General features: G+C 42.9%; 1 protein-coding gene across 11 annotated transcripts in view; it reads right to left on the bottom strand.

The window, feature by feature from the left end:
- dip2a (disco-interacting protein 2 homolog A) overlaps nucleotides 1–26,312 on the bottom strand; it is a 274,567-nt gene that overhangs the window by 143,054 nt on the left and 105,201 nt on the right. For 8 of the 11 annotated variants that reach the window (XR_008140278.1, XM_052523083.1, XM_052523084.1 and 5 more), the window contains 2 exons: nucleotides 22,933–23,160; nucleotides 1,397–1,534 (listed from right to left, as the gene is read on the bottom strand). The exons of 1 other annotated variant lie outside the window; for it this stretch is intronic. Coding sequence is in view for 9 of the 10 variants with exons in the window: in XM_052523083.1 (XP_052379043.1) it covers nucleotides 1,397–1,534; nucleotides 22,933–23,160 (366 nt within the window). In the remaining variant the exon portion in view is untranslated. The remainder of the gene's footprint in view (nucleotides 1–1,396; nucleotides 1,535–22,932; nucleotides 23,161–26,312) is intronic. 2 more of the 11 variants (XM_052523088.1, XM_052523089.1) reach the window with 2 other exon arrangements.

Below are 26,312 nucleotides of genomic sequence, written 5' to 3'. Positions count from 1 at the left end.
CAGGGCACACAGCCACTGTAGCTGGTACAACAGGGCACACAGCCACTGTAGCTGGTACAACAGGGCACACAGCCACTGTAGCTGGTACAACAGGGCACACAGCCACTGTAGCTGGTACAACAGGGCACACAGCCACTGTAGCTGGTACAACAGGGCACACAGCCACTGTAGCTGGTACAACAGGGCACACAGCCACTGTAGCTGGTACAACAGGGCACACAGCCACTGTAGCTGGTACAACAGGGCACACAGCCACTGTAGCTGGTACAACAGGGCACACAGCCACTGTAGCTGGTACAACAGGGCACACAGCCACTGTAGCTGGTACAACAGGGCACACAGCCACTGTAGCTGGTACAACAGGGCACACAGCCACTGTAGCTGGTACAACAGGACACACAGCCACTGTAGCTGGTACAACAGGGCACACAGACACTGTAGCTGGTACAACAGGGCATACAGCCACTGTAGCTGGTACAACAGGGCACACAGCCACTGTAGCTGGTACAACAGGGCACACAGCCACTGTAGCTGGTACAACAGGGCACACAGCCACTGTAGCTGGTACAACAGGGCACACAGCCACTGTAGCTGGTACAACAGAGCACACAGCCACTGTAGCTGGTACAACAGGGCACACAGCCACTGTAGCTGGTATAACAGGGCATACAGCCACTGTAGCTGGTACAACAGGGCATACAGCCACTGTAGCTGGTACAACAGGGCATACAGCCACTGTAGCTGGTACAACAGGGCATACAGCCACTGTAGCTGGTACAACAGGGCACACAGACACTGTAGCTGGTACAACAGGGCACACAGACACCAGCCACTGTAGCTGGTACAACAGGGCACACAGACACCAGACACTGTAGCTGGTACAACAGGGCACACAGACACCAGACACTGTAGCTGATACAACAGGGCACACAGACACCAGACAGGGCTGGGTAATAGCTCATTTATAAATACCATCGGTAAGACCGAGGGATCTGTCACCTTCGTACTTACGGTCCATCAGAGTCAGATAGATAGCAGGCCAAAAGCTGTCTCCGGGGACACCGTTCATCTGTCACCCCTCTAAATGACCTCTAGCACAACTCAGGAACTGACCCTTAATCTGTCACCCCTCTAAATGACCTCTAGCACAACTCAGGAACTGACCCTTACCCATCACAGCACACTATTGTAAATCAACTGCAGGTACATTCCATGTTTCAAATGAAAATCCTCTCTCTCCACTAGTGAATAAAATCAGTCACATGTTAACATGAGTAGAGTGAAGCAGAGGTTTACAGGAGGATGTTGTTACTGCTGAGTGGATAGATAGGCCTCTTACTGAGCTCTCATTGACTGAGATGTTGCCATGGCTACCCGGGTTGACAGTGGGACTCACCATCAGCGGTTTCCATGACGCCGGAGTGGTTGTACCCCCTGGGGACCACCTTCACCGACGCCACCGGGGGTCTGTCTCTGTCCACATGCAGCGAGTGTTCCAATAGGCCAGTCACGTCTGGGGGGGCAGCGTGGTTATCTGTGTGGAGGTCAGAAGTCAAAGGCTGCTGGGACTAGTTAGGGTCAAACACTTTCATGTGATTTAATTCTAAGGCCTATTATGGGATTACATTGTCATTCAACACTTTAGTGCGCTCCTAAACACTATAGACCTGACAGGACTGGACAAGCTGAGAACTTAATATTTAGAACTTCACAGTCAAATCTATCATTTCTCTCAAGGGTATTATTGAGTGTTGATAGACGGCATCTAAACTCTTCATGGTGAGGAACTGCAAAAACTGAAGCCTGTGTTCTAGACTAGATGGAACAGGATTAACTGAAGCCAGTATTCTAGACTAGATGGAACAGGATTAACTGAAGCCAGTATTCTAGACTAGATGGAACAGGATTAACTGAAGTCAGTATTCTAGACTAGATGGAACAGGATTAACTGAAGCCAGTATTCTAGACTATATGGAACAGGATTAACTGAAGTCAGTATTCTAGACTTGATGGAACAGGATTAACTGAAGCCAGAGTTCTGGACTAGATGGAACAGGATTAACTGAAGCCAGTATTCTAGACTAGATGAAACAGGATTAACTGAAGCCAGAGTTCTGGACTAGATGGAACAGGATTAACTGAAGCCAGAGTTCTGGACTAGATGGAACAGGATTAACTGAAGCCAGAGTTCTGGACTAGATGGAACATGATTAACTGAAGCCAGTATTCTAGACTAGATGAAACAGGATTAACTGAAGCCAGAGTTCTGGACTAGATGGAACAGGATTAACTGAAGCCAGAGTTCTGGACTAGATGGAACAGGATTAACTGAAGTCAGTATTCTAGACTTGATGGAACAGGATTAACTGAAGTCAGTATTCTAGACTTGATGGAACAGGATTAACTGAAGCCAGAGTTCTGGACTAGATGGAACAGGATTAACTGAAGCCGGTGTACTAGACTCGATGTTCATGTCTGACCATTTATTTTAAGGATTACCTCATTGGCAAAGTGGGCAGCTTTAGGCAGGAAATGCCAACAAACAGCGAGTCATCGTATTGATATATATTTTTAAACTAATGAAAGAAAAGCATTGGAAGTTAGTTTTGTAAAGTTAGTGTGGGAGAGGTGAACAAATGATTGTTATCTATCAATTATGACAAATCTCCTGGCATTGACAACTTCGTTGGAAAGCTGCGGAGGATGGTGGCTGACTCTATAGCTTCTCCTATCTGTCATATCTTTAATCTGAGCCGAGAGGAAAGTTTTTGTCCTCAGGCCCAAGAGTGGTAAAGCAGCCTTTACTGGTTCTAACAGCAGACCTATCAGCTTGCTGCCAGCTCTTAGCAAACTGTTGAAAAAAATGGTGTTTGACCAAATACAATGCTTTTCCTTTAAACAAATGAACAGGCTTTCAGCATGCTTATAGAGAAGGGCACTCAACATGTACTGCACTGACACAAATGACTGATGATTGGTTGAACGAAATTGATAATCATAAGATTGTGGGAGCTGTACTGTTCGATTTCAGTGCAGCCTGTAATATTATTGACCATAAATGGTTGTTGAGAAAACGTATGTTGGATTGAGAGATACCTAATACAACAGAGGGTTTTCTTCAATTTTAGCTTCTCCAATGTTAAACATGTCAAGTGTGGTGTACTGCAGGGCCGCTCTTTAGGCCCTGCGGTCTTTTCTATTTTTTACCAATGACCTGTCACTGGCATTAAACAAAGCATGTGTCCATGTATGCTGATGATTCAACCATATACGCATCAGCAACCACAGTTAATTATGTCACTGAAACCCAGTTGCAGTCGGTTTTGGAATGGGTGGCCATCTCCAAAACTGAACATGTCTAAAACTAAGAGCATTGCATTTGGTACAAATCAATCCTTAAGTTCTAGACCTCAGCTGGAACTAAATTACTTGGCCTTCCCTTAGATCAGCCTTTCTTAAAGTTGAGGACCTGTTAAATGGTGGGTCACGACTTGTCTGAGTAAATGTATAATTATTTCGTTCATTAGTGGAATTAATTGATTATTATTATTATATTATTATTATTATTATTAATTTGGCCAAGCGCAACTGCGCAACTCTCTGTTCAGTGCACACTCTGCTTAGAAGCTGTGTCTGTGCTCAGTTTGGCACAGAGTGGGAGAGATGCCTGTGTGCTTTGCGGTTTACCAGATATTTTGGGGGCAGTTTTATTGAAGATCACTCCGCGACCCACACGCTGCAGCACTGTTGTTCACCAGCAGATGCAGCTGTCAGCCACTGACTTGTAATTCCCACTCGCCATCACTCACAGCTGTCAGCAAACGGACTCAAGCTAGCCACAAGTTCTGACTGAGCTCATACAGCGATCAGTTTCTCTCCTGGTTTCATACACACTGAGAATTAACCAGGAGCGTCCACAATGTGTGTTGTGCAGGGAAGTGTTCAACTGTTCTGCCTGTGATAACGGAACCCTGACCTGTTCACCAGATGTGCTACCTTTCCCAGACTTGCTGTTTTCAACTCTCTAGAGACAGCAGGAGCGGTAGAGTTGCTCCAGTTTCAACTGTTCTGCCTTATTATTATTGGACCATGCTGGTCATTCATGAACATTTGAACATCTTGGTCATGTTCTGTTATAATCTCCACCCGGCACAGCCAGAAGAGGACTGGCCACCCCTCATAGTTTGGTTCCTCTCCAAGTTTCTTCCTAGGTTTTGGCCTTTCTAGGGAGTTTTTCCTAGACACCGTGCTTCTACACCTGCATTGTTTGCTGTTTGGGGTTTTAGGCTGGGTTTCTGTACAGCACTTTGAGATATCAGCTGATGTACGAAGGACTATACAAATACATTTGATTTGATTTAGAGTTACTCTGAATGATCGGCTATGAAAAGCCAACTGACATTTACCCGAGGTGCTGACCTGTTGCACCCTCGACAACCACTGTGATTCATTATTATCTGATCCTGCTGGTCATCTATGAACATTTGAACATCTTGGTCATGTTCTGTTATAATCTCTACCCCGCACAGCCAGAAGAGGACTGGCCACCCCTCATAGCCTGGTCCCTATCTACCCCGCACAGCCAGAAGAGGACTGGCCACCCCTCATAGCCTGGTCCCTCTCTAGGTTTCTTCCTCGGTTCTGGCCTTTCTAGGGAGTTTTTCCTAGCCACCTAGGCGAGGAAACCCCCACCTTGCTGTTTGGGGTTTTAGGCTGAGATTCTGTACAGCACTTTATGATATCAGCTGATGTAAGGGCTTTATAAATACATTTGATTGATTGAAGTGATTAGTAATCGGTCTCTCAAAACGAACAAATTCAAACGAAACCTCCTGACCAAACATCCACACCATGACGGTAAACCCAGGAACTTCTTTCAGGAACCGAGTCAGCTAGCAAGGCACTGTTGTCATTTTATAATAGGTGATGATGATACTTGAAAGCAGAAATAATGGAGTACCATCTCTCTTAGTAGTCAATGTGAGATTCTTTCAAGCAATTCCCTTACACATCTAATAGCTAGCTAGCTAGCAAACATTAGCCAAAGCAAGGTAGCTAGCTACGGATTGTGCAACCCTCAGTAACTGCACCTCTCACTGTAGAAATGATCGGGCCGATTGCACATCTCACTGTAGAAATGATCGGGCCTACTGCACCTCTCACTGTAGAAATGATCGGGCCTACTGCACCTCTCACTGTAGAAATGATCGGGCCTACTGCACATCTCACTACAAATGATCAGGCATACTGCACCTCTCACTGTAGAAATGATCGGGCATACTGCACCTCTCACTGTAGAAATGATCAGGCCTACTGCACATCTCACTACAAATGATCAGGCCTACTGCACATTTTACTGTGGAAATTGAGGCCTACTGCACATCTCACTACAAATGATCGGGCCTACTGCACCTCTCACTGTAGAAATGATCGGGCCTACTGCACATCTCACTACAAATGATCAGGCCTACTGCCCATTTTACTGTGGAAATTGAGGCCTACTGCACATCTCACTGTAGAAACGATCAGGCCTACTGCACATCTCACTAGAACTTACTGTTGAAAATAAGTCAAGCTTGGAACTGTTGTGGTTAAAATTACGAGTAATCATTTTTATTATGGAATAAACGGGTTGAAGCTTTTGAAGGCAAACACACTCACAGTTCTGGGTAGCTCATCTACAGCAGGAAGTGGTCTCCTGCCTGACTCACACAGTTCTGGGTAGCTCATCTACAGCAGGAAGTGGTCTCCTGCCTGACTCACACAGTTCTGGGTAGCTCATCTACAGCAGGAAGTGGTCTCCTGCCTGACTCACACAGTTCTGGGTAGCTCATCTACAGCAGGAAGTGGTCTCCTGCCTGACTGAGAACCCACCTCACACAGTTCTGGGTAGCTCATCTACAGCAGGAAGTGGTCTCCTGGCTGAGAAAGCAGTAGATGTTCTGGTCCAGTTTGGCACCACACACCCATGTGAGTCAGGGTTCTCAACTTAAAAAACAAGTACAGAAACAGACTCCATGCCGAGCATGACCTCAGGGTTGCACTGCCAAAACCTAAACCCAGAATAGACATGTTTGTTGAAAACTTCAACCAGCCACAGACCTCTCATCAGGACTGTGTGTGTTTTCTGATCTACATCTGTGTGATGTGATCAATCAGTTTATTCCAGTTCAGAATAAAAAGGTATTTATTGTATTTGAACAGCAACAGTTCCAACCTTGACAGATATAAGAGAGTATTTTTAATGGGGGAAAATAAACAAATATATATTTGGTTATTTCATCAATTCAAATTTTTATTGGTCACATACACATGGTTAGCAGATGTGTAGTGAAATGCTTGTGCTCCTAGTTCTGACCGTGCAGTAAAATCTAACATAACAAGTAATCTAACAATTACTACCACTGTAATCAGATCAAATTGATTATCCCACTAAAGTCATTTAGTAAATGAATTGGGAAGCTAGTAGGGTATTTATGTTCTGGTCCTGCCAACTAGCAACACGCTCAGGAACACATTGGCTGGAGGTCCAACCTATTCCTGTTATCATTCAGCTCATCCAGAAGGATGTGGACATACTGGAACAACTGAAATTATATTGGTCTCTCACCAGTAGATATGTAGCTTAACAACATGACGTCTCACTATAGAAGAAACAATGATATGTAGCTTAACAACATGACGTCTCACTATAGAAGAAACAATGATATGTAGCCTAACAACATGACGTCTCACTAGAAGAAACAATGATATGTAGCCTAACAACATGACGTCTCACTAGAAGAAACAATGATATGTAGCCTAACAACATGACGTCTCACTATAGAAGAAACAATGATATGTAGCCTAACAACATGACGTCTCACTAGAAGAAACAATGATATGTAGCCTAACAACATGACGTCTCACTATAGAAGAAACAATGATATGTAGCCTAACAACATGACGTCTCACTAGAAGAAACAATGATATGTAGCCTAACAACATGACGTCTCACTATAGAAGAAACAATGATATGTAGCCTAACAACATGACGTCTCACTATAGAAGAAACAATGATATGTAGCCTAACAACATGACGTCTCACTATAGAAGAAACAATGATATGTAGCCTAACAACATGACGTCTCACTAGAAGAAACAATGATATGTAGCCTAACAACATGACGTCTCACTATAGAAGAAACAATGATATGTAGCCTAACAACATGACGTCTCACTATAGAAGAAACAATGATATGTAGCCTAACAACATGACGTCTCACTAGAAGAAACAATGATATGTAGCCTAACAACATGACGTCTCACTATAGAAGAAACAATGATATGTAGCCTAAGAACATGACGTCTCACTAGAAGAAACAATGATATGTAGCCTAACAACATGACGTCTCACTAGAAAACAATGAAACAACATGTCTCACTAGAACAATATGTAGCCTAACAACATGACGTCTGATATGTAGCCTAACAACATGACGTCTCACTATAGAAGAAACAATGATATGTAGCCTAACAACATGACGTCTCACTATAGAAGAAACAATGATATGTAGCCTAACAACATGACGTCTCACTAGAAGAAACAATGATATGTAGCCTAACAACATGACGTCTCACTATAGAAGAAACAATGATATGTAGCCTAACAACATGACGTCTCACTAGAAGAAACAATGATATGTAGCCTAACAACATGACGTCTCACTATAGAAGAAACAATGATATGTAGCCTAACAACATGACGTCTCACTATAGAAGAAACAATGATATGTAGCCTAACAACATGACGTCTCACTATAGAAGAAACAATGATATGTAGCCTAACAACATGACGTCTCACTAGAAGAAACAATGATATGTAGCCTAACAACATGACGTCTCACTATAGAAGAAACAATGATATGTAGCCTAACAACATGACGTCTCACTATAGAAGAAACAATGATATGTAGCCTAACAACATGACGTCTCACTAGAAGAAACAATGATATGTAGCCTAACAACATGACGTCTCACTATAGAAGAAACAATGATATGTAGCCTAACAACATGACGTCTCACTATAGAAGAAACAATGATATGTAGCCTAACAACATGACGTCTCACTAGAAGAAACAATGATATGTAGCCTAACAACATGACGTCTCACTATAGAAGAAACAATGATATGTAGCCTAACAACATGACGTCTCACTAGAAGAAACAATGATATGTAGCCTAACAACATGACGTCTCACTAGAAGAAACAATGATATGTAGCCTAACAACATGACGTCTCACTAGAAGAAACAATGATATGTAGCCTAACAACATGACGTCTCACTATAGAAGAAACAATGATATGTAGCCTAACAACATGACGTCTCACTATAGAAGAAACAATGATATGTAGCCTAACAACATGACGTCTCACTAGAAGAAACAATGATATGTAGCCTAACAACATGACGTCTCACTATAGAAGAAACAATGATATGTAGCCTAACAACATGACGTCTCACTAGAAGAAACAATGATATGTAGCCTAACAACATGACGTCTCACTATAGAAGAAACAATGATATGTAGCCTAACAACATGACGTCTCACTATAGAAGAAACAATGATATGTAGCCTAACAACATGACGTCTCACTATAGAAGAAACAATGATATGTAGCCTAACAACATGACGTCTCACTAGAAGAAACAATGATATGTAGCCTAACAACATGACGTCTCACTAGAAGAAACAATGATATGTAGCCTAACAACATGACGTCTCACTATAGAAGAAACAATGATATGTAGCCTAACAACATGACGTCTCACTAGAAGAAACAATGATATGTAGCCTAACAACATGACGTCTCACTAGAAGAAACAATGATATGTAGCCTAACAACAAGACGTCTCACTAGAAGAAACAATGATATGTAGCCTAACAACATGACGTCTCACTATAGAAGAAACAATGATATGTAGCCTAACAACATGACGTCTCACTATAGAAGAAACAATGATATGTAGCCTAACAACATGACGTCTCACTAGAAGAAACAATGATATGTAGCCTAACAACATGACGTCTCACTAGAAGAAACAATGATATGTAGCCTAACAACATGACGTCTCACTATAGAAGAAACAATGATATGTAGCCTAACAACATGACGTCTCACTATAGAAGAAACAATGATATGTAGCCTAACAACATGACGTCTCACTAGAAGAAACAATGATATGTAGCCTAACAACATGACGTCTCACTATAGAAGAAACAATGATATGTAGCCTAACAACATGACGTCTCACTATAGAAGAAACAATGATATGTAGCCTAACAACATGACGTCTCACTATAGAAGAAACAATGATATGTAGCCTAACAACATGACGTCTCACTATAGAAGAAACAATGATATGTAGCCTAACAACATGACGTCTCACTAGAAGAAACAATGATATGTAGCCTAACAACATGACGTCTCACTAGAAGAAACAATGATATGTAGCCTAACAACATGACGTCTCACTATAGAAGAAACAATGATATGTAGCCTAACAACATGACGTCTCACTATAGAAGAAACAATGATATGTAGCCTAACAACATGACGTCTCACTAGAAGAAACAATGATATGTAGCCTAACAACATGACGTCTCACTATAGAAGAAACAATGATATGTAGCCTAACAACATGACGTCTCACTATAGAAGAAACAATGATATGTAGCCTAACAACATGACGTCTCACTATAGAAGAAACAATGATATGTAGCCTAACAACATGACGTCTCACTATAGAAGAAACAATGATATGTAGCCTAACAACATGACGTCTCACTATAGAAGAAACAATGATATGTAGCCTAACAACATGACGTCTCACTATAGAAGAAACAATGATATGTAGCCTAACAACATGACGTCTCACTATAGAAGAAACAATGATATGTAGCCTAACAACATGACGTCTCACTATAGAAGAAACAATGATATGTAGCCTAACAACATGACGTCTCACTATAGAAGAAACAATGATATGTAGCCTAACAACATGACGTCTCACTAGAAGAAACAATGATATGTAGCCTAACAACATGACGTCTCACTATAGAAGAAACAATGATATGTAGCCTAACAACATGACGTCTCACTAGAAGAAACAATGATATGTAGCCTAACAACATGACGTCTCACTAGAAGAAACAATGATATGTAGCCTAACAACATGACGTCTCACTATAGAAGAAACAATGATATGTAGCCTAACAACATGACGTCTCACTAGAAGAAACAATGAAGAAACAATGATACTAGAAGAAACAATGATATGCCTAACAACATGACGTCTCACTATAGAAGAAACAATGATATGTAGCCTAACAACATGACGTCTCACTATAGAAGAAACAATGATATGTAGCCTAACAACATGACGTCTCACTATAGAAGAAACAATGATATGTAGCCTAACAACATGACGTCTCACTATAGAAGAAACAATGATATGTAGCCTAACAACATGACGTCTCACTATAGAAGAAACAATGATATGTAGCCTAACAACATGACGTCTCACTATAGAAGAAACAATGATATGTAGCCTAACAACATGACGTCTCACTATAGAAGAAACAATGATATGTAGCCTAACAACATGACGTCTCACTAGAAGAAACAATGATATGTAGCCTAACAACATGACGTCTCACTAGAAGAAACAATGATATGTAGCCTAACAACATGACGTCTCACTAGAAGAAACAATGATATGTAGCCTAACAACATGACGTCTCACTAGAAGAAACAATGATATGTAGCCTAACAACATGACGTCTCACTAGAAGAAACAATGATATGTAGCTTAACAACATGACGTCTCACTATAGAAGAAACAATGATATGTAGCCTAACAACATGACGTCTCACTAGAAGAAACAATGATATGTAGCCTAACAACATGACGTCTCACTATAGAAGAAACAATGATATGTAGCCTAACAACATGACGTCTCACTATAGAAGAAACAATGATATGTAGCCTAACAACATGACGTCTCACTAGAAGAAACAATGATATGTAGCCTAACAACATGACGTCTCACTATAGAAGAAACAATGATATGTAGCCTAACAACATGACGTCTCACTATAGAAGAAACAATGATATGTAGCCTAACAACATGACGTCTCACTATAGAAGAAACAATGATATGTAGCCTAACAACATGACGTCTCACAATAGAAGAAACAATGCTATGTAGCCTAACAACATGACGTCTCACTATAGAAGAAACAATGATATGTAGCCTAACAACATGACGTCTCACTATAGAAGAAACAATGATATGTAGCCTAACAACATAACAACATGAACGTCTCACTATAGAAGAAACAATGATATGTAGCCTAACAACATGACGTCTCACTATAGAAGAAACAATGATATGTAGCCTAACAACATGACGTCTCACTATAGAAGAAACAATGATATGTAGCCTAACAACATGACGTCTCACTATAGAAGAAACAATGATATGTAGCCTAACAACATGACGTCTCACTAGAAGAAACAATGATATGTAGCCTAACAACATGACGTCTCACTAGAAGAAACAATGATATGTAGCCTAACAACATGACGTCTCACTATAGAAGAAACAATGATATGTAGCCTAACAACATGACGTCTCACTAGAAGAAACAATGATATGTAGCCTAACAACATGACGTCTCACTATAGAAGAAACAGTGATATGTAGCCTAACAACATGACGTCTCACTATAGAAGAAACAATGATATGTAGCCTAACAACATGACGTCTCACTATAGAAGAAACAATGATATGTAGCCTAACAACATGACGTCTCACTATAGAAGAAACAATGATATGTAGCCTAACAACATGACGTCTCACTATAGAAGAAACAATGATATGTAGCCTAACAACATGACGTCTCACTATAGAAGAAACAATGATATGTAGCCTAACAACACGACGTCTCACTATAGAAGAAACAATGATATGTAGCCTAACAACACGACGTCTCACTATAGAAGAAACAATGATATGTAGCCTAACAACATGACGTCTCACTATAGAAGAAACAATGATATGTAGCCTAACAACATGACGTCTCACTATAGAAGAAACAATGATATGTAGCCTAACAACATGACGTCTCACTATAGAAGAAACAATGATATGTAGCCTAACAACATGACGTCTCACTATAGAAGAAACAATGATATGTAGCCTAACAACATGACGTCTCACTAGAAGAAACAATGATATGTAGCCTAACAACATGACGTCTCACTAGAAGAAACAATGATATATAGCCTAACAACATGACGTCTCACTATAGAAGAAACAATGATATGTAGCCTAACAACATGACGTCTCACTATAGAAGAAACAATGATATGTAGCCTAACAACATGACGTCTCACTATAGAAGAAACAATGATATGTAGCCTAACAACATGACGTCTCACTAGAAGAAACAATGATATGTAGCCTAACAACATGACGTCTCACTAGAAGAAACAATGATATGTAGCCTAACAACATGACGTCTCACTATAGAAGAAACAATGATATGTAGCCTAACAACATGACGTCTCACTATAGAAGAAACAATGATATGTAGCCTAACAACATGACGTCTCACTAGAAGAAACAATGATATGTAGCCTAACAACATGACGTCTCACTATAGAAGAAACAATGATATGTAGCCTAACAACATGACGTCTCACTATAGAAGAAACAATGATATGTAGCCTAACAACATGACGTCTCACTATAGAAGAAACAATGATATGTAGCCTAACAACATGACGTCTCACTATAGAAGAAACAATGATATGTAGCCTAACAACATGACGTCTCACTAGAAGAAACAATGATATGTAGCCTAACAACATGACGTCTCACTAGAAGAAACAATGATATGTAGCCTAACAACATGACGTCTCACTAGAAGAAACAATGATATGTAGCCTAACAACATGACGTCTCACTATAGAAGAAACAATGATATGTAGCCTAACAACATGACGTCTCACTATAGAAGAAACAATGATATGTAGCCCAACAACATGACGTCTCACTATAGAAGAAACAATGATATGTAGCCTAACAACATGACGTCTCACTATAGAAGAAACAATGATATGTAGCCTAACAACATGACGTCTCACTATAGAAGAAACAATGATATGTAGCTTAACAACATGACGTCTCACTATAGAAGAAACAATGATATGTAGCCTAACAACATGACGTCTCACTAGAAGAAACAATGATATGTAGCCTAAGAACATGACGTCTCACTAGAAGAAACAATGATATGTAGCCTAACAACATGACGTCTCACTATAGAAGAAACAATGATATGTAGCCTAACAACATGACGTCTCACTAGAAGAAACAATGATATGTAGCCTAACAACATGACGTCTCACTAGAAGAAACAATGATATGTAGCCTAACAACATGACGTCTCACTATAGAAGAAACAATGATATGTAGCCTAACAACATGACGTCTCACTATAGAAGAAACAATGATATGTAGCCTAACAACATGACGTCTCACTATAGAAGAAACAATGATATGTAGCCTAACAACATGACGTCTCACTAGAAGAAACAATGATATGTAGCCTAACAACATGACGTCTCACTATAGAAGAAACAATGATATGTAGCCTAACAACATGACGTCTCACTATAGAAGAAACAATGATATGTAGCCTAACAACATGACGTCTCACTATAGAAGAAACAATGATATGTAGCCTAACAACATGACGTCTCACTATAGAAGAAACAATGATATGTAGCCTAACAACATGACGTCTCACTAGAAGAAACAATGATATGTAGCCTAACAACATGACGTCTCACTAGAAGAAACAATGATATGTAGCCTAACAACATGACGTCTCACTAGAAGAAACAATGATATGTAGCCTAACAACATGACGTCTCACTATAGAAGAAACAATGATATGTAGCCTAACATGACGTCTCACTAGAAGAAACAATGATATGTAGCCTAAGAACATGACGTCTCACTAGAAGAAACAATGATATGTAGCCTAACAACATGACGTCTCACTATAGAAGAAACAATGATATGTAGCCTAACAACATGACGTCTCACTATAGAAGAAACAATGATATGTAGAGCTGTCAAAGAACACCAGAGCACCAGAAACAAAATTGTAGACCTGCACCAGGCTGGGAAGACTGAATCTGCAATAGGAAAGCAGCTTGGTTTGAAGAAATCAACTGTGGGAGCAATTATTAGGAAATGGAAGACATACAAGACCACTGATAATCTCCCTCGATCTGGGGCTCCACGCAAGATCTCACCCCGTGGCGTCAAAATGATCACAAGAACGGTGAGCAAAAATCCCAGAACCACACGGGGGGACCTAGTGAATGACCTGCAGAGAGCTGGGACCAAAGTAACAAAGCCTACCATCAGTAACACACTACGCCGCCAGGGATTCAAATACTGCAGTGCCAGACGTGTTCCCCTGCTTAAGCCAGTACATGTCCAGGCCCATCTGAAGTTTGCTAGAGAGCATTTGGATGATTCAGAAGAAGATTGGGAGAATGTCATATGGTCAGATGAAACCAAAATATAACTTTTTGGTAAAAACTCAACTCGTCGTGTTTGGAGGACAAAGAATGCTGAGTTGCATCCAAAGAACACCATACCTACTGTGAAGCATGGGGGTGGAAACATCATGCTTTGGGGCTGTTTTTCTGCAAAGGGAAAACCTCCTTCCATCAGCAAGGGCATTGAAGATGAAACGTGGCTGGGTCTTTCAGCATGACAATGATCCCAAACACACCGCCCGGGCAACGAAGGAGTGGCTTCGTAAGAAGCATTTCAAGGTCCTGGAGTGGCCTAGCCAGTCTCCAGATCTCAACCCCATAGAAAATCTTTAGAGGGAGTTGAAAGTCTGTGTTGCCCAGCAACAGCCCCAAAACATCACTGCTCTAGAGGAGATCTGCATGGAGGAATGGGCCAAAATACCAGCAACAGTGTATGAAAACCTTGTGAAGACTTACAGAAAATGTTTGACCTCTGTCATTGCCAACAAAGGGTATATAACAAAGTATTGAGATACTTACTTATTTTCCACCATAATTTGCAAATAAATTCATTAAAAATCCTACTATGTGATTTTCTGGATTTTTTTACTCATTTTGTCTGTCATAGTTGAAGTGTAGCTATGATGAAAATTACAGGCCTTTCCCATCTTTTTAAGTGGGAGAACTTGCAATTGGTGGCTGACTAAATACTGTTTTGTCACACTGTATATGTTCATTGCACATGAACAACAGCCAGGGCCTAAAATGTTATTTTTGGTACACCAGGCACTGGCAGGTAGATTTTAACAAATCTACCAGATACTCAGATTTTTTAACAGACAAAATCATTTCCCCCCATAATTACATAAATAAAAAAATATTTAAAAAAAAAAGATGACCAAGCTTTGTATTAGCAAGAAGTAATGTGGTATATTGATCAATTCATTTCATTTGTTGTGCCTTCAGTCTTAACAAAAATATTATTGACAAAATGTTCACCTGCCCCTTTAAGGGTGGGTGGTTACCATGGTAACGAGGCATCCAGTCCTGTCACTTGTCTGTGTCTCTCTAGCTGTGTTTCAATACTCATAATAACCGCACTAACCTCAATATTTGAGACGTGAATTGAGTAAATAGTAGGCTTGTTGGTCATAGTATGGATATAGTTAGTATGCCAAAAGTTCCTGATGCCGTACTACATTCGCCAAAATACGAAGTACACAAGCAGTGGAAACTATTTCCATGCTTTCTGGGCCCATAATGCAAATCTTCAGTAAATGGGTGTGGTTCATGACTTTACGGATTGGAAGAAAATTATTCTATGTCGAGGAGGGGTTTAGTAGAGGAGGAGGAGGACTTGGAAGACCAGCATGTACTGGGTGGCAGAAGACAGGGAGAGGCAGGGTGACAACAGGGGAAGACCCTCACTGGGGAAGAGGTCAGTGATTGAGGAGGGGGAGCCAAGAGAGGTCAGGCTCTGAACCACATAATAGCCAACATTGTAAACCTCTAGCAGTATACAATCTGATTGAAATACAGGATGTGATAACTTCTCTGTCAGAGTCTGTGTAGTTACAATAAATGAGAATGACCTGAAATCATTTCTCTCTCTCCATCCCTCTTTCTATTTAGGACCACTGGTATTAATATGTGGTGGTGAAGTTGGCCCTCCTCTAGATACAGGAGCAGGGCAGGTCACCTTGGCCCTCCTCTAGATACAGGAGCAGGTCACCTTGGCCCTCCTCTAGATACAGGAGCAGGTCACCTTGGCCCTCCTCTAGATACAGGAGCAGGTCACCTTGGCCCTCCTCTAGATACAGGAGCAGGGCAGGTCACCTTGGCCCTCCTCTAGATACAGGAGCAGGGCAGGTCACCTTGGCCCTCCTCTAGATACAGGAGCAGGGCAGGTCACCTTGGCCCTCCTCTAGACACAGGAGCAGGTCACCTTGGCCCTCCTCTAGACACAGGAGCAGGTCACCTTGGCCCTCCTCTAGACACAGGAGCAGGTCACCTTGGCCCTCCTCTAGACACAGGAGCAGGTCACCTTGGCCCTCCTCTAGACACAGGAGCAGGTCACCTTGGCCCTCCTCTAGACACAGGAGCAGGTCACCTTGGCCCTCCTCTAGATACAGGAGCAGGTCACCTTGGCCCTCCTCTAGATACAGGAGCAGGTCACCTTGGCCCTCCTCTAGATACAGGAGCAGGTCACCTTGGCCCTCCTCTAGATACAGGAGCAGGGCACCTTGGCCCTCCTCTAGATACAGGAGCAGGGCAGGTCACCTTGGCCCTCCTCTAGATACAGGAGCAGGGCAGGTCACCTTGGCCCTCCTCTAGATACAGGAGCAGGGCAGGTCACCTTGGCCCTCCTCTAGATACAGGAGCAGGGCAGGTCACCTTGGCCCTCCTCTAGATACAGGAGCAGGGCAGGTCACCTTGGCCCTCCTCTAGATACAGGAGCAGGGCAGGTCACCTTGGCCCTCCTCTAGATACAGGAGCAGGGCAGGTCACCTTGGCCCTCCTCTAGACACAGGAGCAGGTCACCTTGGCCCTCCTCTAGACACAGGAGCAGGTCACCTTGGCCCTCCTCTAGACACAGGAGCAGGTCACCTTGGCCCTCCTCTAGACACAGGAGCAGGTCACCTTGGCCCTCCTCTAGATACAGGAGCAGGTCACCTTGGCCCTCCTCTAGATACAGGAGCAGGTCACCTTGGCCCTCCTCTAGATACAGGAGCAGGTCACCTTGGCCCTCCTCTAGATACAGGAGCAGGTCACCTTGGCCCTCCTCTAGATACAGGAGCAGGTCACCTTGGCCCTCCTCTAGATACAGGAGCAGGTCACCTTGGCCCTCCTCTAGATACAGGAGCAGGTCACCTTGAACCCTCCTCTAGATACAGGAGCAGGTCACCTTGGCCCTCCTCTAGATACAGGAGCAGGTCACCTTGGCCCTCCTCTAGATACAGGAGCAGGTCACCTTGGCCCTCCTCTAGATACAGGAGCAGGTCACCTTGGCCCTCCTCTAGATACAGGAGCAGGTCACCTTGGCCCTCCTCTAGATACAGGAGCAGGTCACCTTGGCCCTCCTCTAGATACAGGAGCAGGTCACCTTGGCCCTCCTCTAGATACAGGAGCAGGTCACCTTGGCCCTCCTCTAGATACAGGAGCAGGTCACCTTGGCCCTCCTCTAGATACAGGAGCAGGTCACCTTGGCCCTCCTCTAGATACAGGAGCAGGTCACCTTGGCCCTCCTCTAGATACAGGAGCAGGTCACCTTGGCCCTCCTCTAGATACAGGAGCAGGTCACCTTGGCCCTCCTCTAGATACAGGAGCAGGTCACCTTGGCCCTCCTCTAGATACAGGAGCAGGTCACCTTGGCCCTCCTCTAGATACAGGAGCAGGTCACCTTGGCCCTCCTCTAGATACAGGAGCAGGTCACCTTGGCCCTCCTCTAGATACAGGAGCAGGTCACCTTGGCCCTCCTCTAGATACAGGAGCAGGTCACCTTGGCCCTCCTCTAGATACAGGAGCAGGTCACCTTGGCCCTCCTCTAGATACAGGAGCAGGTCACCTTGGCCCTCCTCTAGATACAGGAGCAGGTCACCTTGGCCCTCCTCTAGATACAGGAGCAGGTCACCTTGGCCCTCCTCTAGATACAGGAGCAGGTCACCTTCACCTTGGCCCTCCTCTAGATACAGGAGCAGGTCACCTTGGCCCTCCTCTAGATACAGGAGCAGGTCACCTTGGCCCTCCTCTAGATACAGGAGCAGGTCACCTTGGCCCTCCTCTAGATACAGGAGCAGGTCACCTTGGCCCTCCTCTAGATACAGGAGCAGGTCACCTTGGCCCTCCTCTAGACACAGGAGCAGGTCACCTTGGCCCTCCTCTAGACACAGGAGCAGGTCACCTTGGCCCTCCTCTAGACACAGGAGCAGGTCACCTTGGCCCTCCTCTAGACACAGGAGCAGGTCACCTTGGCCCTCCTCTAGACACAGGAGCAGGTCACCTTGGCCCTCCTCTAGACACAGGAGCAGGTCACCTTGGCCCTCCTCTAGACACAGGAGCAGGTCACCTTGGCCCTCCTCTAGACACAGGAGCAGGTCACCTTGGCCCTCCTCTAGACACAGGAGCAGGTCACCTTGGCCCTCCTCTAGACACAGGAGCAGGTCACCTTGGCCCTCCTCTAGATACAGGAGCAGGTCACCTTGGCCCTCCTCTAGATACAGGAGCAGGTCACCTTGGCCCTCCTCTAGATACAGGAGCAGGTCACCTTGGCCCTCCTCTAGATACAGGAGCAGGTCACCTTGGCCCTCCTCTAGATACAGGAGCAGGTCACCTTGGCCCTCCTCTAGATACAGGAGCAGGTCACCTTGGCCCTCCTCTAGATACAGGAGCAGGTCACCTTGGCCCTCCTCTAGATACAGGAGCAGGTCACCTTGGCCCTCCTCTAGATACAGGAGCAGGTCACCTTGGCCCTCCTCTAGATACAGGAGCAGGTCACCTTGGCCCTCCTCTAGATACAGGAGCAGGTCACCTTGGCCCTCTAGATACAGGAGCAGGTCACCTTGGCCCTCTAGATACAGGAGCAGGTCACCTTGGCCCTCTAGATACAGGAGCAGGTCACCTTGGCCCTCTAGATACAGGAGCAGGTCACCTTGGCCCTCTAGATACAGGAGCAGGTCACCTTGGCCCTCTAGATACAGGAGCAGGTCACCTTGGCCCTCTAGATACAGGAGCAGGTCACCTTGGCCCTCTAGATACAGGAGCAGGTCACCTTGGCCCTCTAGATACAGGAGCAGGTCACCTTGGCCCTCTAGATACAGGAGCAGGTCACCTTGGCCCTCTAGATACAGGAGCAGGTCACCTTGGCCCTCCTCTAGATACAGGAGCAGGTCACCTTGGCCCTCCTCTAGACACAGGAGCAGGTCACCTTGGCCCTCCTCTAGACACAGGAGCAGGTCACCTTGGCCCTCCTCTAGACACAGGAGCAGGTCACCTTGGCCCTCCTCTAGACACAGGAGCAGGTCACCTTGGCCCTCTAGATACAGTATTATGGTGACTTCCTGCAAGTAACCATAATATCTACCAATCACCCCCATAACTTAATCGTTAGTGGTTCCTCAAAAAAAAGTAGTTAAATGAATCAATGTTATATTCATCTATCCCACAGTGCATTTGGAAAGTCTTCAGATGCCTGGACTTTTTCCATAGTTTATGTTACAGCCTTATTCTAAACATTATTTTCCTTCGCCATTATGGGGTATTGTATGTAGGTAGATTGATTGATTGAAAAAAAAAGTTTTAGAAACATTTACATAAGTATTCAGACCCTTTACTCAGTTCTTTGTTGAAGCACCTTTGGCAGTGATTACAGCCTTGAGTCTTCTTGGGGATGACGCTAGAAGCTTGGCACACCTGTATTTGGAGAGTTTCTTCCATTTATCTCTGCAGATCCTCTCAAGATCTGTCAGGTTCGATGGGGAGCCTCGCTGCACAGCTATTTTCAGGTCTCTCCAGAGACGTTCATGAGACAAATATCCGCCCGTGTCTGTGGCAGAGTAGAGGAAGTACAGGACATTCCTATGGAGTGTTGGTGTCGGACGTGGGAGTAACCCATGTAAGCCCTCGCCAGGGTATCCCTAATACCAAGGCCATAGTCTTCACAGGGACAGGAAATAGAGGAATGCATGTGACGGAGGCAGATTAATGCCTTGCCTATGAATTAAGAACATGGGTGATGTATCATTCTCTAATGAGTCTCACTCCACTGTGTAGAGTTTTACAGGGAATCGTGCGTAGTGTGAGAAAGACAGTAGTCTGTGCAGAGTGGAAGGATCAACATGGAGGACTCTAGGATGGGGATCATAAGCATCGCTAAAATAGTCTTATCATTTCAGACTTTAATAGCCACATATGGAGAAGGTTTTACTGATGAGGGAACAACAATTGAGAGGGTTGCCACAGACCCATGTATACAGGAAGCTGTATTCCCAGAGAAAACGCTTGCAGTAGCAGCCCATCTGTTGCCGAGGACGATCAGGAAGCATGTGACCCAGAGATATGTAGAACTGGACACTCCCTCAATCCCACTGCTCTCTCCTCCATATCAAAGGGCAGATAATCCATTACCTCCCAGAGAACTGGGACCAAGACACGGTTAACAGGGATTTGTAGAGGGATTGTGGAAAAACAACCCTTAGGTCCTAAAACCTGTCACACACAGGGTTTTCACAGGGGGGTGGGGGATGGGAAGGCAGTGGGATGAGAGATGTGATCCAGATCTGAGTAATGGTAATTATTACCCCGCCAGTCCCTACTGTAGCACAACATAGCGAGGCAATAGATAAGCTGGTCAGGAAAACATTAGGAGAAGACTGGGAAAATGAGAATATCTCACAAACTCAATCATAGATCTAACGGTAAAGCAGGTGATGAAAGCCACTAACCGAGTTAAAGTTGTAACAATACTTACTGCTGTTACCTTGGGAGTAATAACAAGAGAGACTTAAGGTTGTGGGAGGTGCTGTAGGAACAGCATGGTATTGGACTATCCAAATAAGGTCCAAATAAGGTGGATGTTGGAACATGCAGCATGGGCAGTGATGGCAGTTACGGAGGAGTTCCGGTGGCATTGTGAGGATTCCATATAGTAAAAGCTTTGTTGAAACGCATTATAGTGCAGATCTTCCACAAGAGCTGGTGAAATTGATTCAGGCTACGGCTCACGTCTTTAGGGTAGCTTTAGGAGGTGAATGCAGTAGGAGGACTTGGCTGAAAAACATCTCGTGATCCTGTAAGCCCTTGATGGAAGACTGAGGAAAAGCATAATGGGGACATTTAGAGCCCTACTTTTTGTGGACCTTAGCAGAAAAGCATATCAGTGGGCATAGGGTTCAGGGGTAGCAGGAGATTGTGTCGGTTGGGTCCCTCAAGCTGTGGTCAGAGATTTAGTTTATAAATGTATCTACATACATTTAAACCCATGTTTAAACTTAAGAGTTTTCTATTTTTTTCTATTTTCTCTATTAAGTCTGTTTCTATCACTCTCAGTTCTGGAGAAAACCAAAGAAGAAGGTCTACAGCCGGTAGTTGAATGATTGTTTTGTGATATTAAACAATAATAAGTGTTTATGGTTTAATAGGGGGGACTGATGGATTATGGTCAAATGTAACATGTTTCAAGTTTGTTTGTATCCTGTTTAGTGAATGATTACTGTGAGTATTAATGGAGTGTAGGTCATGAAACTGTGTATCCTGTTTAGTGAATGATTACTGTGAGTATGAATGGAATTAAGGTCATGAAACTGTGTATCCTGTTTAGTGAATGATTACTGTGAGTATGAATGGAGTTTAGGTCATGAAACTGTGTGTATCCTAATTTAGAAAGGTTGACCTAATCAGAGAAGAGGAAATTGTCTAGCATCAGACAGCAGGGTCAGGCCCAGAAGATGGCGGGGTGTGATTCTGACATCTGGCTAAACGAAGAGAAGAGCATAGACATTCCACAGGGGGAAGGGGGGAAAGTCAGTGTAGAATGTATAGCTGGGGAGGTTTGAGGTGTACTGTGAGTATTAAGGGAAGTATATAACATGTTTGTGATCTTTCCTAAATGGATGCACTCAGCTGACTATCCTTGGTATTAAACACTTGAAACTTCTCTTGAGCTTTTGGTCTCAATTCCTTATTGAAAAGAGGTTATAAAAGCATTTTCCGTTTTAACAGAATGACGGAGGCCACTGTGTTCTTGGGGACCTTCAATGCTGCAGAAATCTTTTGGTATCTTTCCTCAGATATGTGCCTCGACACAATCCTATCTCTGAGCTCTAGAACAATTCCTTCGACCTCATGGTTTGGTTTTTGCTCTGACATGCACTGTCAACTGGGAGACATTATATAGACAGGTGTGTGCCTTTCCAAATCATGTTCAATCAATTGAATTTACCACAGGTGGACTACAATCAAGTTGTACCAACATCTCAAGGATGATCATTGGAAACAGGATGCACCTGAGCTCAATTTCAAGTCTCATAGCAAAGGGTCTGAATACTTATGTAAATAAGTTATTTCTGTTCTAAAAACCAGTTTTCGCTTTGTCATTATGGGATATTGTGCGTAGATTGATGAGGAACATTTTTAGAATAAGGCTGGAATATAACAAAATGTGGAAAAAGTCAAATGGTCGGATTACTTTCCAAATGCACTGTGTCTACAGTAGTTGGATGTCCTCAGGGTTTTAGGGCCTTGCTGTGTGGTGAACAAGCCTAAAGGGACCGAGTCAGAATGAATGGGATATATGGGTGTAGTTAGGTGTGGTTAGGTAAAGATGTTTTACCTATCTGGGTGTATGCCATGAGGTCAGCCAGCACGGCGGCAGTAGCGTGGACACTCCCTCCAGGATGGGATGAGGTGGAGGATGCAGAGGAGGAGGTGGAGGAGCCCTGGATGACTCTGTTAAACCAGTGTTCTACGTTCGGCGCCGGGTGGTTCTGGTACGGCGTGGAGGACACCATCCGGCCCGCACGACGCAGTGAACCCTCGTCTTCTGATGCCGAGGACGTGTCTGTGAGGTCAGAGGTCAAAACAGGCAGGGAGGCAGGTTCACAGCAGACAGAGACAGGAAGTACCACTGTGCGTTCCAAATGGCACCCTATTCCCTACTTGTGAACTGGGCCCATAGGGTTATTTCATTATTATGCAACCAACTCATGCCTTGGAAGGGTGGAGACTAGGGGACGAGACAGACTCTAGGCTGAAACCCGTAGGGCAGGGATCATCAACTAGATTAAGCCACGGGTCGATTTTTTCTTGAGCGGAGGTTCGGGGGCCAGTACATGCTTACAAATCATTTGTAGACTGCAAATTGACTGCAAGAAGCCTAAACGGATATAATATTTGACCAAAACATAATAATTTCAAACTTTGCTTACATTCGTATATCAATATAATTTATTTAAAGCCCTTTTTACATCAGCAGTTGCCACAAACTGCTATACAGAAACTCATCCTAAAACACCAATCAGCAAGAAATGCAGATGTAGAAGTATGGTGGCTAGGAAAAACTCCCTAGAAAGGCAGGACCTTGAAAGAAACTACATTTACATTTACATTTAAGTCATTTAGCAGACGCTCTTATCCAGAGCGACTTACAACTAGGCTCTGAGTTGGAGGAAGAAACAGAGGATCACATATCTATCGATATATTATGCATGGGAAAAATGTATAGAGGCCATACCGTAGAAAAACAAATCACGACAGGACGTTTCGGAATCATTTTATAAATGCAGACAGATCATTTGTTAATTCGGCATGGTGGGATCTTTTTTAGTCTGTACAATTAATTACACGAGAAATGGCGGTGGGAAACACCTTCATGTGCAACAATGTATATAACAAGTAAACTTGCAGTCACGTGATATGGTGCGTGGTCCTCCCACTACGACTCGGGAAAGCATGCAGTTTATTAGGCTACAGATTCAAAAGTGGTAAAAGGTATTCCCACACCTTGACTTATTCCACATTCAGCCCGAATTCAAAATAGAGTTTGTTTAAATGTATCACCCAACTACACACAATACCCTTTAATGACAAAAGTGAAAACATGTTTTTATTGAAACTGAAATGCATGAATCTCATCTTTATAAGTATTCACAACCGAGTCAATACCTTAAAACGTCGATGACAGCTGTGAGTCTTTCTGAGTAAGTCTAAGAGCTTTGCACACCTGGACAGTACAATCATTTCCCCATTATTATTATTTTTGTAATCCATTAAGCACCGTCTAGTTGATTGTTGATCATGTTTACTCATCTACCAATAGGTGCCCTTCTTTGTGAGGCAATGGAAAACCTCCCTGGTCTTTTTACCATTTTTGGCGGAGGAAGATCAGCTTTAACAGTGCAGATAGACTGTAGCTTCCATCAATGTAATTGTCTGGCAGAGATGCAAAGAAAAGGCCATGTCTCAAACTGGCCCCAAAAAATCAAAGATTAAGATGGGCAAAATAACAGAAACTAGACAGAGGAACTCTGCCTAGAGGGCCAGCATCCTGGAGTCACCTCTGTTGATGTTGAGACTGGTGTTTTGCGGGTACGATTTAATGAAGCTGTCAGTTGAGGACTTGAGGCATCGGTTTCTCAAACTGGACACTAATGTACTTGTCATCTTGCTCAGTTGTGCACCGCGGCCTCCCACTTTCTATTCTGGTTAGAGCCAGTTTGCGCTGTTCGGTTCCGTGAGTAGTACACGATGTTGTATGAGATCTTCAGTTTCTTGGCAATTTCTCGCATGGAATAGCCTTCATTTCTCAAAACAAGAATAGACTGACGAGTTTCAGAAAAAAGGACTGTTTCTGGCCATTTTGAGCCTGTAATCAAACCAACAAATGCTGATGCTCCAGATACTCAACTAGTCTAAAGGCCAGTTTTATTTCTTCTTTAAGCAGGACAACAGTTTTCAGCTGTGCTAACATAATTGCAAAAGGGTTTTCTAATGATCAATTAGCTTTTTAAAATGATGAACTTGGATTAGCTAACACAACGTGCCATTAAAACACAGGAGTGATGGTTGCTGATAATGGGCCTCTATACGCCTATTTAGAAAGTCCATCTGCCATTTCCTGCTACAATACTGATTTACAACATTAACAATGGCTACACTGTATTTCTGATCAATTTGATGTTATTTTAATGGAAAAATGTGCCTTTCTTTCAAAAACAAGGACATTTCTAAGTGACCCCAAACTTTTGAATGGTAGTGTACATACACAGATAAATACAGTACCAGTCAAACGTTTGGACACACCTACTCATTCTAGGGTTTTTCTTTATTCTTACCATTTTCTACATTGTAGAATAATAGTGAAGACATCAAAACTATGAAATAACAAATATGAAATCATGAAGTAACCAAGAAATTGTTAAACAAATCAAAATAGATTTTAATATTTGAGATTCTTCAAAGTAGCCACCCTTTGCTAGTTGACAGCTTTGTACACTTTTAGCATTCTCAACCAGCTTCATGAAGTAGTCACCTGGAATGCATTTCAATTAACAGGCGTGCCTTGTTGAAAAGTCGATTTGTGTAATGTGTTACTTAATAGTTTGATGTCTTTACCATTATTCTACAATGTACAATAATAAAAATAAAGAAAACCCTGGAATGAGTAGGTGTCCACATGTTATGACTGGTACTGTATATACACACACATTGATACATATAAATACACATCTTTCAAATATATTTTCCTTTATTACTTTCTAACCTACCACCCTTCCCCTACCTGGAGTAAAGTAATGAACAACAACACCTAGGCTTCTACTTCCAGCTTATACAGTTGAAGTGAGAAGTTCACACACTTATGTTATGTTCAACCACTCCACAAATGTCTTGTTAACAACCTATAGTTTTGGCAAGTCAGTTAGGACATCTACTTTGTGCATGACACAAAATCATTTTTCCAACAATTGTTTACAGACAGATTATTTGCCTTATAATTCACTGTATCACAATTCCAATGGGTCAGAAGTTTACATACACTAAGTTGACTGTGCCTTTAAACAGCTTGGAAAATTCCAGAAAATGATGTCATGGCTTTAGAAGCTTCTGTTAGGCTAATACGTGGACAACTACAAATACTTAGGTGTCTGGTTAGACTGTAAACTCTCCTTCCAGACCCATATCAAACATCTCCAATCCAAAGTTAAATCTAGAATT

The sequence above is a fragment of the Oncorhynchus keta genome, chromosome 7, assembly GCF_023373465.1.
Source record: "Oncorhynchus keta strain PuntledgeMale-10-30-2019 chromosome 7, Oket_V2, whole genome shotgun sequence".
Lineage (NCBI taxonomy): Eukaryota > Metazoa > Chordata > Actinopteri > Salmoniformes > Salmonidae > Oncorhynchus > Oncorhynchus keta.
The sequence above is the reverse complement of the archived record's forward strand: the minus strand, read 5'-3'. Positions and strand labels throughout refer to the sequence as shown.